The sequence below is a fragment of the Dermacentor albipictus genome, chromosome 1 (genome assembly GCF_038994185.2).
Source record: "Dermacentor albipictus isolate Rhodes 1998 colony chromosome 1, USDA_Dalb.pri_finalv2, whole genome shotgun sequence".
Lineage (NCBI taxonomy): Eukaryota > Metazoa > Arthropoda > Arachnida > Ixodida > Ixodidae > Dermacentor > Dermacentor albipictus.
Genome location: NC_091821.1, coordinates 87,406,392 through 87,425,190, shown reverse-complemented (window position 1 = coordinate 87,425,190; position 18,799 = coordinate 87,406,392). Strand labels below are relative to the sequence as shown.

Genomic DNA, 18,799 nt, shown 5'->3' with positions numbered 1-18,799 from the left:
CCCTGGCTTCTGTAAGCTGCGTAACACATAGGAATGCCAATGCAATAGGGTTCAATTGATATAATTGCATAAATGTTAGAAGCTAACGTGTAGCACAAGTATTTTCATGCAAGGGTTTCCTCAAACTGTACTGCAAAGTTCTTTACCAGATTGAATAGCCAAGCTTATCATGGCACCTACACTCCGTTTTACACATAGCAGGCAATGCTACAAAGGCTAAAGAGACCTCTCGCTGTTCGCATCCCCAACCAAAAATAGTGCACCACATATGAAAGAAAAATAAAGGCACACCATCTCTGTAATTTAATGTTAAATTAAGCCTCATACATTTATGTAGCAAAATATCACATTCATCCCATGAAATGCATCAAACATCACCTATTTATCATGAAAAGAGTGAACGAAATGTTCCTGCAACCAGCGACCACAGTGCATTATTTCCACTCGTGACCAAAACATAGTGCGCCACATACTGGAAGCACAAAGGTGCACAAATATGCAAATTTGACCAACTTGTGTCTACAAGTTGTAGTCATAATATATGAAGTACTTTCGAAGAAAGAATCCAGATCAAAAACAACTGCACTGCAAAACACATGCAAGAAATCTATGACCACACTACTACTTGCATAGCTTCTGCAGCGCTGCCTGCTATGTATGAAATGGAGTATACTATTTAGTATTTGTGAAATGCTGCCTCTGGTTACATAGCATGTCTTATACTAAAACTACATGTTGGAAACATTCGTAGACAGTTTTCTCCTGGTATATAGACTGCACTCCAGTTTGAGGGAACAATGGTAGACAATGACGTCTACACTTGGAAAGCATTTATTACGCTCACAATACTCCATGCAGGCCAGCTAGGCATGTCATGCGAGATGCACCCAACGTCGCCAGAGACTTTATGGTGCCCTGCAAGCAGTGCATGTAGAAGTCTCCGCCACCGCTGGAACACTGCCAGCACTCGTTGAGAGCAGACATGCTCAACAGCCACTCCCAGAGACCGCAAACGCACTTTGATCAATGTTCCCAGTTGGGGCTCCCAAGGTGAGCTGGGCAGAACGCTGCTTTCCACAACTACTCCCAAAATGTCCCAAACTTGCAACACCAATTAATTCATCTATGCGTAGTGCCCCCACAACAGAGCAGGCCTTGAGGAACAATGTCCAAGAGGTTTGCGCTGAGATAAGGGAGTTACGTACAGGACTACATCATCGAACTAACCCACACAAGTACTCCGCACATAACCAGTTCAGCATTCACCCACCTCTGTTGTAAACGTTCCTGATACACCAGCTGCTGGAAGTACCGGAAACGAGCCCATTTCCATTGAGATGACTACTAGCGACGACTTACAGACACATCTGTTCCGAGATTTGCTGTATGAGCTTGAGCAGACAAAATTGAGTTAACTGTCAGCTCCCAAGGACAGGAAGTGTACATATTGTGTGAAGAAATGATTTCCCATTTTGACACCTTTCATCAGGAGATTGCAACACTCAGACAATGCACTTCTGGCTAAGGACTAAAGACACAAGAAACCCAGAGTTTAATCCAAATGCATCCCTGTAGGAATTCACACAAACAGAGTAATCAAAGTGGCTAAGCTTGGTAAAGAACAACAGTCACCTACTTGCATCATGGCCCTCACTGCAATTACTGAAAAATACCCCAACCATCTCACACACCAGAGCTGGGGTCACATGTGCACTGCTCTACAGGGTACTCTGCACATAGTGATGACATGGCACGTCTATGGCACCTTCTCGATAACACCCAAAACAAGCGGGAGAGCTAGCACACTACGAAGAAAATTTTTCACAACTACCCTGGAACCAACAACCAACTCCTTCAAGATCTTTAAGACAAGTAGATCAGAGATCAAAGCACAACTGTTGAAACCTCTCCCGAATATACAGGGTCTCCAAACGAGACACTGAACCAGCCAATCACTTCATCCGAACTTATGCAAGCTCTCAATAAGCTTACTGCTAACACGACGCCTGGCCACGATTGAATCTGCAATAACATCCTTCAGAACCTTGACAACTCCCTGGAGGCCATAATCGACCTTCTTAACCAACACTGGGAGACAAGCAGCATGCCTAAATCAGTAATTCCCAAACTGAGTAAAATGCCCCGTTTCAGCCACCTACACCCCATATCACTGACATGTCGGGGAAAGCACTTTGAGCACATTGTCCACAAAGAATTCTACATCAGAGGAGCAGCATCTCTTCCCAGACACAATGTTTGGTTTTCGACCCATCTTACCACCCAAGATATTCTGAAGGAAGAAATCCACGTTACAACCAATAGCCCAAAAGCCACTCTTGCCTCAAGGGAGATTTTGACAAGATGGTACACCATACAATTACAGACAACCTGAGCAATACTAACTTCAGAGAACACACATAACATCAAGGACTTCTTTACAAACTGTGCAGCCACCATTGGCATCGACAACTTGCAGATGCAATTTGTCTACACAACCAACAAGCACACATTTCAAGGCGCAGTGCTTTCACCAGTACTCCTAAACATCGCCATCATTGGACTACTACTCCAATTTAATGCCATCCCAAGCATCAAACACTCCCTTTACGCAGATGACATTACTATATGGACAATGTCAGTTGTCAATTGGTGGCTCTGTAGGTGCACAAGATTTCTTACTACATGCAGTCAACAGTGTACAGAACTATGCCACACCGAGTGGACTACAGTACGCTCCAGAAAAATTGGAACTTCTTATCCTAATGTGCAAACCGCGAGGAAAAGCAAGCCCTATACCAACCGATATTACACTCTACAATGGTACCAACCCAATCCCCCTGGTGAGAAAATTCCGTATCTTTGGTCTGCACATGCAGCCCGATGGGGGAGCCGGCCATACTCTCCAATACCCACAACACTCCACCATGGAGGTCCTTAGAATGGTATCTCACATCACTGACAGGATATGTGGCCTCAAGAAGGACGACATCCTGCGAATCATACAAGCCCTCATTATCCGTCCCCTTGTATATTCCATATTCTATCTCCCACTGAAGACAGTATATCTCAACGCCCTCAACGTACTCTTGCGAACAGCCTACAAGCAGGCACTTTGACTGCCACCCAGAACGGCAACATTCTGACTAGAAGTGCTGGAGTTCACAATACTACCCAAAAACTTATCAAAGCTCACCTTGTTAATCAAAAGGAGCCTACAGTGATCCACCACTAGACGACACATACTTGAACAACTAAGATATCCTCTACACACTTCTGAAGCCCCTGAAGATTGCGCCTCATCTCCGCAGCCAAATGCATATCCAAACTATCCCAAGAAAAATGCACCCACGCATCATGCTGGTCATAAACAAGCTAGGGCGTAAGCTTTGACTCGCAAATATGGAACCCATCCCAACTTCCTCTAGGCAGATGCCGCTACCATTTCTCCACTCTCAGCACACGCTGAGCATAGTAGATGGTGAGGGAAAAGAAATTGTTGCACGGAAGCAGAGGAGGTAGCCATTGCACTAGCATTAGTGGCTCAGCTGCAACAGGACTGCGTTATCGTATTTTCGGGCTCCCAAGCACCATGCCACTGCACCAGCGGCAAGATTTTTTAACAATGCTCACCACATAACTCGCTACAAACACCAACCCCCTTTTATGTTCTCCTATGGACTCCGGGTCACAAGTCTATAAGCAGGCACATACCTGCACCCAAGTTCATGTCAACCAGACACAGCAGATAAGAGTTCCTGGCCGAGACTTACCTGGGGCCTTTACCACTTACCTATACTCATCTCTTACTACACTATCGCTTAACTCACCGTACCCTACCACTCCCACAAAAAAAACTTGTGAAGAGGCTGTGACCTGGCAAAAACTTCAGACTAATACTTATTCCCATCTTGGCTATATGGACCACGCTATCCATCCCACTCTATACTCATATAGATGTCCACAATGTAATGAATACACCTCCTTGTATCACACAGTGCGGGCGTGCACACATACACTCAACCTTCTACCCATTCTCAACCTCACCACTTATCAGTGGAAAGCAGCACTGACAGGCTCAGATCTACATGACCAATTCCGGCTAGTAGGGCAGGTACAGCAGGCAATTGCTGCTGGAGAGTGTGTGGACTAAGAAGCCTACCCAATGACGAGATAAGAAACTTGACCAGCTTCAACGTTCGTTCTCTTTTTCAATAAATGCTTTTTACTACCACCAACGTTCCCGTTTCTGTGCACATTGTTAGCTGTTTCTGCCGTGGCAGATGCCAAGGCCACCTACACCCCAGACGGCAAGTCTGAAACCCCTCTTTACCAAGCATAATTTTGTAGAAAATTCTTCAGTGAAGTTAAATATTACTAACTGGCCTGCTCAAAGTATTAGTTGCAAGCATAATAAACGCTTCCATAGTGTGCATGTGGTTGTCAGCCATTGTTTCCTCGAGCTTGAACTGGACAGCACTTGACGAGCAGGCGTAGTACAAACCTCCAAGCGACAAATCAGCCATGATCAATGGAATCAAGAAAAACAAAAATGCAGTAAGAATGCAGCTTTACAACAAAGATTTATTCGTTGCTTGCTCCCACTGTAAGGGATGCCACAAACAAGCTATCATCTTGTGATCCTACCTAGAACGCCATGTTGGCAAGAGCGCTGGCTACTCCAGTGGTGGAGCTAAAGGCTAATACAAAGCAAAAATTATAATAGATAGGTGTAACACTCGATTTAGCAAAGGGTGCCAATTTATTCAACTTTGAAAAGATCTGTGCAGCTGTAGCAGATGTAAAAGTGCAAACATGGGATACAATCCTAGCATTATGACAACTGTGAGATACGACATCCGTGAGATATGCCTTTTGCCTATGGCTGTCTTGCGCAAGCTTTTCAAAACACCTAATTAACACCTAATTCACAACAATTGTTCATGTATTAGCAGATTTCAAGAAATGAAAGGCACACTGCTACGGCTGAAATAACTTGAGCCTGTATGGATTTTTCTATAATCCAAGGAGTTCCAAAGTTTTCAAAGGGCCATACAAATCTAGAATATAACAGCCTATGCAAAGATCTGCCGAGAACTTAATTTGAATATTCATGCCTCCAGCACAACCCTTTAACCTAGCTGTATGATAGAGTTTATGCAGCAGCTAACAATTTTCAACAAACTTTCTTTTACCAAGGAGCAACCGAGTTTTTCGCTTCAGGCTGTAAACTACGCTGATGCCTGAATTAAGTGCTCGTGTTATACAATACTACAATGGCAAGTATGCCATGCCCAGATGCTAACCTGAAGATTTGTTGCATCCTTGTAGCTCTCGTCCGAGGCTGCCTGCAGTTTCTCGTGAATCCAAGACTCGAGCTCGTCAGCATCGCGCTTGAAGTACTGGAAGCGGCGAGACTCCTCAAGTCGATCCCTTTTGTGGCGGGCCTCACTTTTGAACTGGGAATAACGACCCAGGACCTGCTCACGCCTCTCCTGGATGTCATCCACCGTTTCCAAAATCTTGATGTCCCTTGGTTGGACATCCATGGCTCCCTGCGTCTGGTGGCTTCAGCCTGCCAGGGAATAGCCTGAAAAGCAGAATGCCATTCACTAGAAGAGTGAGCAAGGCTTGCCTTGCAACAGATACTGACTGAAGGAAACCAGTGACACTGGTAAAGTGAAGAGCACATTGTGCTTAAAGGGACACTAGAGTGAAAATAGTTAGGCAAGCTAGGTAGACTGGATGTCTGGAATAGCAACAAGACAACACTTAGCGAGAGAAGACATTTGGCAAGGCAAAAAACAACATTAAGTGGAAGACAGTTCGTGACACTATCTTGACACCAGTGATGTTTATCACAGCAATGTCTAGCCAAGTCCAGTTAACTTTGTTTTTGTTTAGGAAAAGCATAATAAATGACAAGCTTACAATCCTTGTAGACTATCCCTGCATGAAGAAAGACTGACATACATGAAAACAAACACCACTGCGGTGTCTTTCAGCATCTCAAATTTGGCAGTCACCACAGCTTGGGCACAAAATTCACAATAAATGTTTTGCATTCTATCTGACTCTCAGTAAGCAATATCGTCTGCCAAACAAAAGCATTTAAAGATTCACAAGTCCTTTATAAGCAATCAAAAGCTTTCAAGGCACAGTATTGGTGAATAATCTTAGTTAATAGACATTTGAAAATTGCACTGGAATCACCTATTCAGTTTCCATCAAGGCAACCGGACTTTAGTGACTACAAGCATGGATTTGACCCAAGTGGCTTTTTCTTTCCAAAGTACAGAAGCTCATGACTGAAAATTTGTATGCAAGGCCCTACAAGTTTTTAAAAAAAGAAAAAAAGATGTGCAAGATATATATTTGTACTTTACAAGATGAAACTAGCTTGATTTATTTGTTGGTGCTACGAACAACAGTTTGACCCGATTAGGTGTCCTAACAAAAGCCAAAAGGCAACGTGCACCGAACAGTGTAAAGCACAAACACAGGAAAGCAAAAAAGTAATAAAAATTAATTTTAAAAAATGAAATTATATGTGGCCAAAACTGTTCATTTGCCAAATAAAACAGTGCCGGATTTTATTGGTGCAGCTATGTAGTGTTATAGGTACAAGTAGTACTGGTGCAAGTATCAAATGTGTCAGGTGTGATGTCAAAACAATTAAAATTATATTTTACTTTTACCAAAGGCTAACAGCACCCATTGGTGATGGAAAAGTTTTTTTATTTATTGTAATAATTTCTTTCAAGCTGCTACTTGTGCAATACAGTTGAACCTCATATTTTACTCATTCTACGAGACCCCACATTAGTTTACAACATCGTGAAACAAAAATGTACCATCTCCAGCAATCAGGCACCTGTTGCAAGCCAGTTCACATTGCTCATCCTGTCACAAATGGGTTAGCAGTAGGGCTGGGCGAATATTTTGAAATACAAATCGAATATTACACGCCATTTGTATTCGAATCGCAATTATCAGAAGTGAAACAACAACAAAAGTTTTCCAAACTATTCAGAAATAAAATGGGTAATGCAAGCTTTGTTTTTGGTTTCGCAGCAGAAGCATACATGACAACCCATGATTTTTCCTTGTAATATGTCATTTAGTGTTTTTGGCAGTCTAGTCATGTCCGTAGCAAATTTATCTCTTGCACTATAACCAGTGATGTTTTCCTTGCAATGGACCATTTTACATGTGTCTACAGCACAGAAGTCCTTCCACAGCATTTTCTGTTCAGTTCACAACTTCCAATCTTTTCTTGCCAACCATTTATTTAGTGTTTTTGGAAAGCTGGTTTGCAACCAGGCCCTAAAGATGTTGATAGGCTATTAGTGCAGTTCTAATTGACAATTAGTGATCTGTTTAAATCTGATCTTAACTGCCCCTGATAGTTACCCGCCTTTTTTTCCTTAGTCAGTAAAAGCATGATGCCTAAATATAATGAAATAAATATTACTGCAGTAAATAAAAGTGCGTGTTTGACAATTCAACATTTGATTCAATATTCAATACTTACTATTCATACTCAAAAAGTTTATATTTGCCCACCTCTAGTTACAGGTGACCCCACGCTACATTTTAATTTTTTTGTAACCCAACAATGAACATGCTTTTTGCCGATACACTTCTCCACCAAAGGGAAGGCTTCTTAAGCATATGTCTAGGAACTAGGTAAAGAGAGCTTCAGTTTTTAATGCAGAGCCGTCCTGAGCAACTTCTTCAGTGCACTTGTTATCTGAACTAGGTTCAAGGATGGAGTTCTTACCTTTTACAATTGTCAAACTACTCAACACAATTTCATGTTCTGTAGCCACAACAAACTTCTATCTGCCCATCACAGTGAGTAATTTTAGCTTTTTTCTACCACATTTGCTTAGGTGGCCCATATTTTTTTGGCAAGACAGGCACACAAGGCAGCAAGTCAAGCAGACAAACAGCAATAGGCAAAGCCAAATGCAAGAAAATGCTAGTCAATTAGATATCATTGGATTTGCAGGTTTGGATTGGGTTTTTATATAGGGTCTCGTGGCCCTACATCGCACATGACTAACCAGAAAATGCACCTTACTATGTTTTTTTTGTTTGTTTTTTTGTTTTTTACAAATTTTATTGGCATTGCCTTAGAGCAATATTTAAAAATGAGTTTGCAAATATTGACCCTTTTCGCAGCGATCCCATGGGCACTGCCATGTTTGATGTGGTGACGCGTCGACTGCTTGCCTCAGCTGCCTCTGTGTTTACAATGTGATGTGTATGACGCCAGTGCAGCCTCTGTTTAGGGAGGTATCGTAGACAGTGACTGGGTGGACGACAAGAAGCTTTAGCCACAGCTTCAGTGAGCATATGAAAGCGCTTTCAGAGCTAATTAAGTTATGTCCAAATGGCACGAGCAGCACACAGCTTATATGGAGCTTGTTCTAAATGCTGGGATAAATATGTATTCCAAGCTATCTAAACTTTCTGCTTATGAATTGAATCAGGATCAGCATGTCTTGCTCTTCGTTCTTTATTTGGCAAACACTCTGAAGCAGTGGCTTGCCACATTTCCAACTCAGTCAAGTTTCTCGGTGCAGTCACTATCTGATTATATTCTGCCCAATCACTCGTGGGTGTGCTCAGTTCCGATAGATTTTTTTTACTGCGCACAAGGCTTGAAACGTAGCTGTTCTGTGTATTGGAATTTTTTTTTTTTTATGATGGGGTTTTACGTGCCAAAACCACTTTCTGATTATGAGGCACGCCGTAGTGGAGGACTCCGGAAATTTCAACCACCTAGGGTTCTTTAACGTGCATCTAAATCTAAGTACACGGGTGTTTTCGCATTTCGCCCCCATCGAAATGCGGCCGCCGTGGCCGCGATTCGATCCAGCGACCTTGTGCTCAGCAGCCTAACACCATAGCCACTGAGCAACCACGGCGGGTGTGTGTTGGAATACCTTGTAGCAAATATGTATTATCGCTAGTAACTCGCCTACTCTTGTGGACCGTCATGAAATATTCAGCTTCGACTATTTGCCTGCCGTCGGTGTAGCCTGTCATTCACTGTGCATATAGAGTGCGCATATATTAAAGTGTGCACCCATTCACTTATTCTTGATAAGTTGGTGACAGAGTGGGAATAAGTTTGCATGCCAGTTAGGGCAGATGTGTGTAGATAACGTACGTGCAACTTACTATGACAAGAAGCAGCGTTACTCCCTTTGTCATTGTTTAACGAGCGGTACTCACTCTTGCTGACATTCTTAGGTTGAAGTCCTTTCTTCAGAGATTAGTGATACAATGCTGGCGGATGAGTGAAGTCTTATTCTCGGGGAAAGTTGTGCATCGCGAAGAGCCGGCAACACAGGCTGTCCTTATGTAGCAGCAGTCTATGAGCTTGGTCATAGATTTATTCTATGCCTTAATATCGCATAGAAGCAAGGTAGATGCGGTAATGGTTTCATATTCATGTGCTGTTGCTGAGGCCACATGTGGCACAGCACCATCTCGTTTTCCTAGAACTGCTCCGCGAAAAGGGTCAATGCATTGAAGTGACATGACATGACAATGCATGACATACAAATGGAGGATCAAAATGTGCAAGATTTGTAAATGCATAAAATTGGATTTCACAATATCAAGGTTCAAATTACCACGAACTGATTATGAAGCACACTGTAGCGGCACTCAGGATTAATTTTGACCACCTAAGTTTCCTTAATGTGCACCCAATGCGTGGTGCATGGGCATTTTGTATTTCACCCCCATCGAAATGCAGCGGAATTTGATCCCCTGCTAAGCAACACAACACCATAGCCACTAAGCAAAATCAAAGTTCAACTGTACTTCCAAAAGAGAATTTGAATTTTGTCAATGTATCCAGCCTGAATAGACTTCCATAGTTTCTGACATTTGTTCATGAAAGGTCAATTTCTATAAATACAAGTATTTGATATCTGCTACTACATTAAAAAGAAGGAAATTTTAATCTTCTGAACTGCATGGAAGTTTTTTCTACACCCCAGCTGGTTAAGAAACCAAGAGTATGCTAAAGAGGTACTCAAATGCATGTCTCTAAAAGCAGTTTAGTCACATTCGCACAGGCAACGTAGATTCTGAGGTCACAATTAAAACAAATAGCAGGCCCAGGCAACGCATCATATTGTGAACTATTTTACTATTTGACCGCCGACCTGTTGGCAGTCAAAATGATCACACAGCACGACACACAAAAACTTTTGTTGGGCAAGATGCAGCCCCTTGGTCGTCTACATGTACAGCCCATTGCCAAAAAGTGAAGGCTGGCTGGTCATTGCCAGCCTTTACTTTGTTGCGATATTGTGTACACTTTTCCACTATAGTCAAACATCTACCTAGCTGTTTGAAGGGAGATTTTTAAGGGTGTTAACAAGTACAAAAATGGTATAAAGACATATTTCCTACTGCAAGAGAAATTTAAGCAAGGCTGCACGCTTACTTCTTGTTACCATTTTTCAAAATTTCAAGAACACCACAAAAGAAGATTTCCTTTTCAGCATTCCTTGTACAACGCCCATACGTCACCCACGCATTGCCTCTCGCGATCTCCAAATTAGTGAGGCAGTGACACCAAACTTTGCTCCGTTTTAAACATGCCGCACAAGACAGTCTGTGCCAGGCAATATATTGTGAAATGAAGTTTAACTGGACTGGAGGATTTAGCCGATGTCCACTGCCATGACCAGAACATACAGCACCAAAATTTCTGTGATAAGTTGCGAACTATGGCACGCTCTGTGTGTATCTGAACAAGGCAAACAAGCACATATTAAGGAGGTAAATGTTATATGCCATGCAATTAATTTCAATTCTCAAACTCGAGCGAAAAGCCTGCTGGCTGCGATGGAGAAATGGCCAATTAGAAATGCAACAACCAATATATGCTATAATAATGTACTAAACATAGAATAAACAACATATAATTGTACTAAACATATGGAATTATTAAAGCTGGAAATATGCCAGAAAATTGTTTTAGAGCGCAGCTATAAGGCACCTGTTTCAGCGGCGAGCATCGGCGCAACCGAGCAGCAAAATACGAAGTGCATGTGGAACACAGCGGGGGATGAAGGACACAAGCAGGAAATTGGAGGAGGAGGGTATGGTGAAAGCGTGAGAAAAAAAGCGTAGTGCAGCAGTGATGGCTACAAGACGGCGCCAGAGTAGCGCAAGTCGTCTGGGAGGTCTGTCCATGGCGGCAGCTATGAAGTCCGGCGGCCGTAAAAGAGAATGACGAACTCCATTTCCAGAAAAAAACATTTCTGAAAAAGATCACTCCCTGTCGTGTGTCTGCAGGTGAAACTCCTTTTCGGGAGAAGTCTTTTTGTTCAAAAGACTTTCAAGTGCCCGTGTGACAGGGGTATTAGTGAAGCATATTATATGAAGAGCTACAGAAGATTAAAAGTTATCCTCCTCTCTAGCCATGATTTCACTCTTCAACTAGTTCGCCGAGTGATGGGGGCTAAGCTCCACCCTCACTGGCTTGCACCATGATGCGACATTGTGTCGTCTACTTCTGGTTGTCTTCGAGACAGCCCGCGAAGCCTCTCAAACCTCTCCCCTAGCCGTCAATCTCCCACAAGATCATCAATCCACAAGATCGACGCTGCGATGTTCTGTCGCAGCGTCGAGCGTGTCCAGTATTCTGGTAATTGCAGGCAAGCTGGGCATCTTGACAGATAGGCAGAGGTGTAAACTAAAGCCCCTCCATACTACTACTGCTACGGTGAAGCGGCTTTAGCGTAAATGTGAGTGGCCTGAGCCACCTGGTGGCGCTGAGCTTAACCAACCAAACACAGAGCTACTATTGCTGTAACCAAGCGTAAAACATTTTAAACATTTAAAAAGAAAATGTGTTCATGATTACGTTCCTGCCAAAAATTTACGCTAGCAACAAAGTAGAATACACTTGGTTAATGCTATATTAGCTCCGCGTGTGTCTGGTTGAGCTCTGTGCCACCAGGTGGCTGCACCGTGCAAGCTGTTCATCTATGCGCCTATGCTCATACGGTAAAATGCCCAGTTCACATTCGCTTGCGTTTACCCAAATACAGGGCATGCTAAAATCCTCTATGTGGTAGTAATCCTCCTGAGTGAAGTGATGGCTGCAAACACGTAGATCCTGGCGCCGATTGGATACCGACAGTCCGATGCGCTGCCTTGCAGAGGGACACATGTCGCAGCTTGACATATTACCGATAACCATGTTTGTAGCCCACAATGCAACACGGGCGAACCATGGTGCTCACAAGAAGAAAGCTTGAGGCCAACACTGACTGTGCAGCTAGCGTTAACACTGAGAACGTTGTAACACAAGCAGACGACACTTGCTTTGTGCCGGAAGTGCTTGAGTGTAGTGATAAGTTGCCACTTTATATTCTCTTTCTGTTAATTTTGTTTATAGAAACAAATTACCCAACATTCCAACTATTGCAAACATTTGCTCACCATAAATTTGGAAAAATTGTTGATGGTGCAGCCTGGGTAACCAATCGAATAGCTCACCCTACTGACATCAATCTGGCTAACGACGTCAATTGTGAGGGGGTAGCTGAAAACTCAGGGGAGCGGCACCACTGCAATTGGTAGCAACGTACATTTTTAATACTTTACAATAAATTATACGCCTCATGTGGAGTACTTATATGCGACTTAATCATCAGACGGATTTAGCCTAAGGACTCGGTACATTTGTACAAAATCATCAAAATTGTTTCAGGGTCCCTTTAAAAACAGTACCAGCACGCCACAACTAACAGTATTAGACTATATGGGCACATACTGCATAGACCTCACAATTGTTAGTAACAATGCTTGAGGTGTTAGCCTAGTGAAATGCTCAACATACTACAAAAAAGTAACAGTCAGTAAATCGAATAAATGCTTGAGCATGTGGCCTTCAACATATTCAGAACCATTGGCAAATAAAGCTGATAAGCGGCACATTAACTGGTCCTGGCAAATATGAGTATCAAGGAATGCACTACAGGGCTGATGTGCTTTAATTGCAGTGACCTATTCATATTATTCAGAATAGAGATAAAGCAAAAAGGCAAGACAAACCATTGGTGAACAAGGAACACTCCATGTCCTGCCGTAGGCTATGAATTACCAAGTAAGCTATGGCAGCATTTCTATTAGCTGCCCCCCCCCCCCATCCCAATAAACCTAGTGTCTAGAATCATTTCTACATTATAATATACTGCAAGCATCACATGAAAGAATGCCGACAGATATGTGGTAACCACAATGCAATCAGAGCTCATTAACTGAACTAATTCCACAAGCTTGCTTCTCACTTCTCCCAATGCTGCTCACAAGGAAAGCTTTAACTGTTACTAATGTATACTTCATGCACTTAAGTGCTCACCAGCAGTTGCAAGGTCTGTACCAACTGGTTGTTATACCAAAAACTCATCTTATTTCAGCAACTTTAGTTTGAGGCCATAAAGTGCAAGTTGATTTGAATGAAATTTGTTGCATTTAAAAGAAAGTTATATTCTACCAACTGCTGAATGCAGAAATCTTATTTGAGGTATCAAATTATTTTCAATACTGTCGACAGCTGGTAAAGTGTTGAAAAATGAATCAAGTTTCCCAACTCTGTATATCAATTCTGTAAACTATATCCATTGGCTTATCTTAAGTGGCAAAATGCGAGTTTACAGAACATTATTACTGATCACATGAGTTCTGTAAAAGCCCATAAATAAATTAGTGGCATATTTCAGAGAAGTGTATAAAATTTCAATTTTGTCCGCTTAACATCTCAATTTAGTTTTATCCATTTAAACTGTCCCAATATTGTGATATCTATATATATATTTTTTTAACTGCCGAAGTAAAATAGTCAGCTTGATGCTCCATTTCTTTCAAATTTCCACAATCTTTAAAAGACTAATTGGCTTAGTAAACTCTGCTCCCAACAGTCGGCAGATTAAGATGTTTTCTTTTGAATTTAACAATCCTCAGCAAATTTGTTCAGTGAATGCTGAGCAAAATAACTTCTCCATTCACATGTATTTGAATAGAGGATTCATAGATAAAACTTCCTCTTAATACACAACTCTCACCACAACTACTGCATTGAATACAGTAGTTACAAGACATTAAAATGCAGACAAGCACCAACTTTCATATTTCAGTTGAAACGCACCTAATCTGTTTGCCGTTGCCTACACCAGCAACCGCAGAATACACGACGACTGCACTGACACACCCACGAGAGAGAAGGCCGAGGAGGATACTCCCATCGGCGACATTCCTGTCGGCTGCCAGTTCAGATTTATAGCGGGTTTCCAACCGATCGCTTTATCTCCGGCCTTATTGCGGAGAAAAGCGAATAAGTTATTCAAGCTACGTTATACACATAACAAAAAATGATTCAAAACCAATAACATTGAAATTAAAGCCCTGTGCAGGGTAACGGAAACTACGATAAGCTGCAGCACCCGCTCTACTTTGCATCGATAAGTAGCGCAAGTTATGCGCTCGATTACAGATACGAAAATACTTTGGAATTCATACGTTGTGTTTGCACACATAAGCAACTTAATAAGATGGTCATAAATCTGCGCGCAAACTATCAAACCAAGCGGAAGAGTATTTCCAGAGACACACCCCAAACATCGCAGCATGTGCGATGATGCAAGCGATTAATGCATTCCACAAAACTTACTGCCACTAGACCTTGCTCCAAAGGGCAGATCGTGTAAAAAACTTTCAGCTATTGAATTAAAACCGGATAAACTACAGCGTGCTCACAAAGACCGCATTTCCGCTGGGTAAGTTGCAGTGCGCCCAACCACGATCCCGGAAGACCGGCCACGAACCATTACATGGTTCTGGTACAAAATAGCCCCTCCACGCTGTCAAACTAATCTTTAGCTTCACCAGCTGTTAATTTATCCCCCTCTATAGCTCCTTAAGGCTGCACATCAGAAAAATACACAGTTACAAAAAATAAGGATTCACAAAATGGAGCGCCAGGAGCGAAGCTTCGCTCAGCTACAGCTCCGTAACTTGCGAGTAAGGTCACTGCAGAGAGTCCTCGTGGATTTGACACACCCCAGCACCTCACCCGGACAGGAAAACTGATCAAGTAATACCTCTGGAAAGCTCACCGTGCGGCCAAGCTGTCGCCAGTATTATTTTAGGAAAATAAGCCAGGTTTTTGATGCGGAGGCTCGAGTTGAACATCCCTGATCAGGGCGTTGCCAGCGGCACTGCTATCATTTCTACAAACTGCACTATTTGCTTCACGCTACCAATACTTATCAAATTACTACTACAGAGGGACACGCTATTTTTCATGCAAGCCCCCAGAACATTTTCTCAAACAGCGCAAACTTACTTTCGAGGGCGAACGTGAGATACCCACCGGTATTGATCACCGAAAAATGGCGACACTCGGCGAGGTCAATCCGCAGCACCGGCCGTGCAACGACGCTCAGTCTGGCGCCGAGCTTTTTTGGTTCTACTTTTTGTTTTTGCATGCGCCGCTTGATGACACTAGCTTCGCAAATCTACTTTCGATGACACTTGATTAAATAACCTTTTGAGAAGTGCTTATTCTTATATTTTTTAATGCAGTAAATGGGTTTTTATATCATGCATTTGATTTTTTAAATATATATGTACTAACTTGCAAACTGGAGCGATTGGCAACCTGTGTCTTGCTGGTTTTGTAGTTTTGGTTTTCTTGCCAGCAATGTAATGCACTGGTCATGCGTGTGTTTTTACTTACGTGAGGGATGTCGCGACAGCAGTTTTATCGGCAAACACAATATAAATTTATCTGATTTCTCTCGCGAGTTTTCTTTCTGTTAAGGTGTGGACGTACAGCTTTTGTTTCAGGTGTCAACCCATGCATCGGGCCACCGGAATTGTGAGGCGTTGACCTATTGCTCTTTTGGCAACCGTCCTAGCGAGGTTGGCGTAGTTTTATTCCTGAAAGGAAAGCCTTTCGGGCGTAGGAACTACATATGACGTGGTTTTATTTGATGTCGTGTTTTCAAGTCACCGAATGAACGCCAAAAGGGCTACGGAGGGGTGCGCTGTGCGATGTAAGACCTGAGGAATATGAACGATATTCGTTGCTTTCGAAGCACCATGGGCGAAATACTGCACACGGATCTGGACAGTTCAACGTCGCCCGCGAGGCTGGAGTATACTTCCGAAAAGCATTCTAGGCACACGCTCGAAGCCATCAATCTGCTTCGACTACATCGAGAGCTTTGCGACGTCGTTTTGCTTGTGGGAAACAGGAAGATCTTCGCTCATCGAATAGTTCTGTCGGCATGCAGCCCATATTTTCACGCAATGTTCACCGGTGAATTGGCGGAAAGTCGGCAGACTGAGGTAAGGCTTGCGGTTTCGTTACTTATGCAACAAATGTGCAGTTAGTTGAATTGTCAAACCACATAAATTTACCTTAAAGGCGGCTTTACTTTCACCGTTGTCGTCAGAATACGACATCTGAATACATATCCCTGCCACACAAGTAGTTTCAACCGTGTTGGAACCAATGTACGACACGCTCAATTCTGATTGAGAGCTGCTACACGGCCAGTTAAATTGATCACGCATTATGCTTCAAGCCCGCTTGGAAATATTCACTATGGGAGCGAAGTATTGTGGGATCCAAGTGCTGTTTATGGAGAAAACGGCCTGCCCACAAAAACGCAACAGGACGTTCACAACCATATACTGCGCGAAACAGCTGAAGTGCTGAACTGAGAATTCTATAGTCATTTTATTAACCAGTTGCCCTTACGACGTGTAAAGTTGAGAAAAGTATACAAGAGGAGAGAGGTTAAAAGACTTGATCTTTGTAGTTGCATGTTCTTAATCCCCGAGATTATTTGTTATGAATTAATTCATTTTATAGGCAAGCTATTCTAAGCATAAGCATTTCACTGCTGCCAATGGACAGATGGTGAAGAAATTGTGCGGGATCGGCGAGCGCATCCCTAATTGCATTCTTGTGCTCTTGGCATCGAGGCAGGGCACAGTGGATGTGTGCCTTTCTGTGCCCGCATGCTTTCCAATTGAACTTATGCAAACAGCATGCCATCAAAATAGCAAGCACTGCATAAGATAACGCTTGGTGTTGTGCAGCTGTTCCGGTACGTGACAGCGCAGCATATGTGCTGCAGTCTGCTCATCGATGCAAGTGCCTAGGCAACTGCTGGAGAGGCGGTTTTCACATGGGGGGGGCCGTTGATTGATCATTGATTATAGGTCTTCTTTCTGTAAGCAGGCTGTGCATTGCATTTTTTGGGGGGGGAAAGACACTTTGTGGAAGAGACTTAACAACTTCCTCTTATGTGGGCCAGTCCACAAAAATAAAGAAACATCTTGCAGAAAAATAACTTTAGACGAGATGCTATAGATGTGAAAAGATTACTAGCTTTTTCTGACAAAGAATGGATGTTTTTGGAAAACCAAGCATGTGTTAGGGGTGATTGTAATCATGTGATTTTGCTTTTACTTCACTTCTACCGTTTCTTCCATAATGTTTAAAAACAGCGCAAAGATGTATACCAGACAACAGAATAGAGGATGGGATACACACGGTGCTGTGTGTCCCATACTCTATTCTGTTGTCCGGTATACATCTTTGCGCTGTTTTTAAACATTATGGAAAACCACCAACTCGCCCAATCTGCCATTCTTCTTCAGTATCTTTTCTTGTTTGGTTTATTGTGACATATAAAGGGTACCATTCACAAGAAACCACACCAGTTTTCTGTCAACATTTGTCATCACTTGTTACTTTGTCCTATGTCCTCTATTTGCATTGTTACTCAAGCACCATGAATATTGGCAAGAAAATATATGTTACTGTAGGCCACAAGTCAAAAGGACAGCCAAAGGGGCATCCATGCAAACAGTTCAGGCACTAAATACATCGTACGTAACTGTGCCACTATATGCAACTCACCAGTCAGTTTTATTTTCAGCATCATTTGGCCCCAAGTATCTTATGCATCTTTCTCAATTCTGACAACTCTCTCTCCAGAAGCGAGTAAATTTGCAGGCACAGGCGTGCAAAGGATGCACATGTACGAGTACATGTCTCAACTCCTAAGAGGTCACATTGTCAGAGGGCACAAGAATGCACTTTGGCATATGCTCACAGATCCAACAAAATTTTGTTCCCATCTAAGTTGGCCAGTCTAAATTAACTATATTTGTTGCTAGTTTCTATATCTATTTTATGTTGAGAAATTGATACAATTAGTGGTCATCCATTCTACATTGCAGTATTTTGCCATTCTTTCAAGTTGCTTTATAGAAGTGCTATTAGTTTTGGCAAATGTTTGATGAAGTCTTTAAAATAGTATGCACATGGCCGAATTGCTGAAACCTATTTCTGATTGTGTTCTCCTGAATAGAAGCTGAAGTTAAGAATTTTCATTGGTCTAACTCTGCTGCATTTAGCGACTGCTTCCTTGTGCTCATGTCCTCACTCCTTTTCATCTAGGTGACAATACGAGATATAGATGAACACGCAATGGAGCTGCTCATGGACTTTGCTTACACATCACACATTGTGGTGGAGGAAGGCAACGTACAGATGCTGCTGCCAGCGGCCTGCCTCTTGCAAATGGCAGAGATTCAGGATGTCTGCTGCGAGTTTCTCAAAAGGCAACTGGACCCAACCAACTGCCTTGGCATCCGTGCATTTGCTGACACACATTCGTGTCGTGAACTTCTGCGTATAGCGGACAAGTTTACACAGCACAACTTTCAAGAGGCATGT

General features: G+C 42.6%; 2 protein-coding genes across 4 annotated transcripts in view; one reads left to right on the top strand and one right to left on the bottom strand.

Moving 5' to 3' along the window:
• alpha-Spec (alpha spectrin) overlaps window positions 1-15,511 on the bottom strand; it is a 165,912-nt gene extending 150,401 nt beyond the window's left edge. For 2 of the 3 annotated variants that reach the window (XM_065426521.1, XM_065426523.1), the window contains exons 1-2: window positions 15,386-15,504; window positions 5,304-5,587 (exon numbers count right to left, since the gene is read on the bottom strand). In XM_065426521.1, the coding sequence (XP_065282593.1) occupies window positions 5,304-5,546 (243 nt within the window). In that variant the 5' untranslated portion in view covers window positions 5,547-5,587; window positions 15,386-15,504. Of the gene's footprint in view, window positions 1-5,303; window positions 5,588-15,385 lie in introns of all 3 variants that reach the window. The other variant, XM_065426522.1, reaches the window with a different exon arrangement.
• Window positions 15,512-15,721: 210 nt separating this feature from the next.
• The window catches only part of dbo (Kelch-like protein diablo), a 50,689-nt gene continuing 47,611 nt past the window's right edge, over window positions 15,722-18,799 (top strand). Inside the window, exons 1-2 of the mRNA XM_065426531.1 lie at window positions 15,722-16,392; window positions 18,521-18,793. Coding sequence (XP_065282603.1) covers window positions 16,114-16,392; window positions 18,521-18,793 — 552 coding nt within the window. The 5' untranslated portion in view covers window positions 15,722-16,113. The remainder of the gene's footprint in view (window positions 16,393-18,520; window positions 18,794-18,799) is intronic.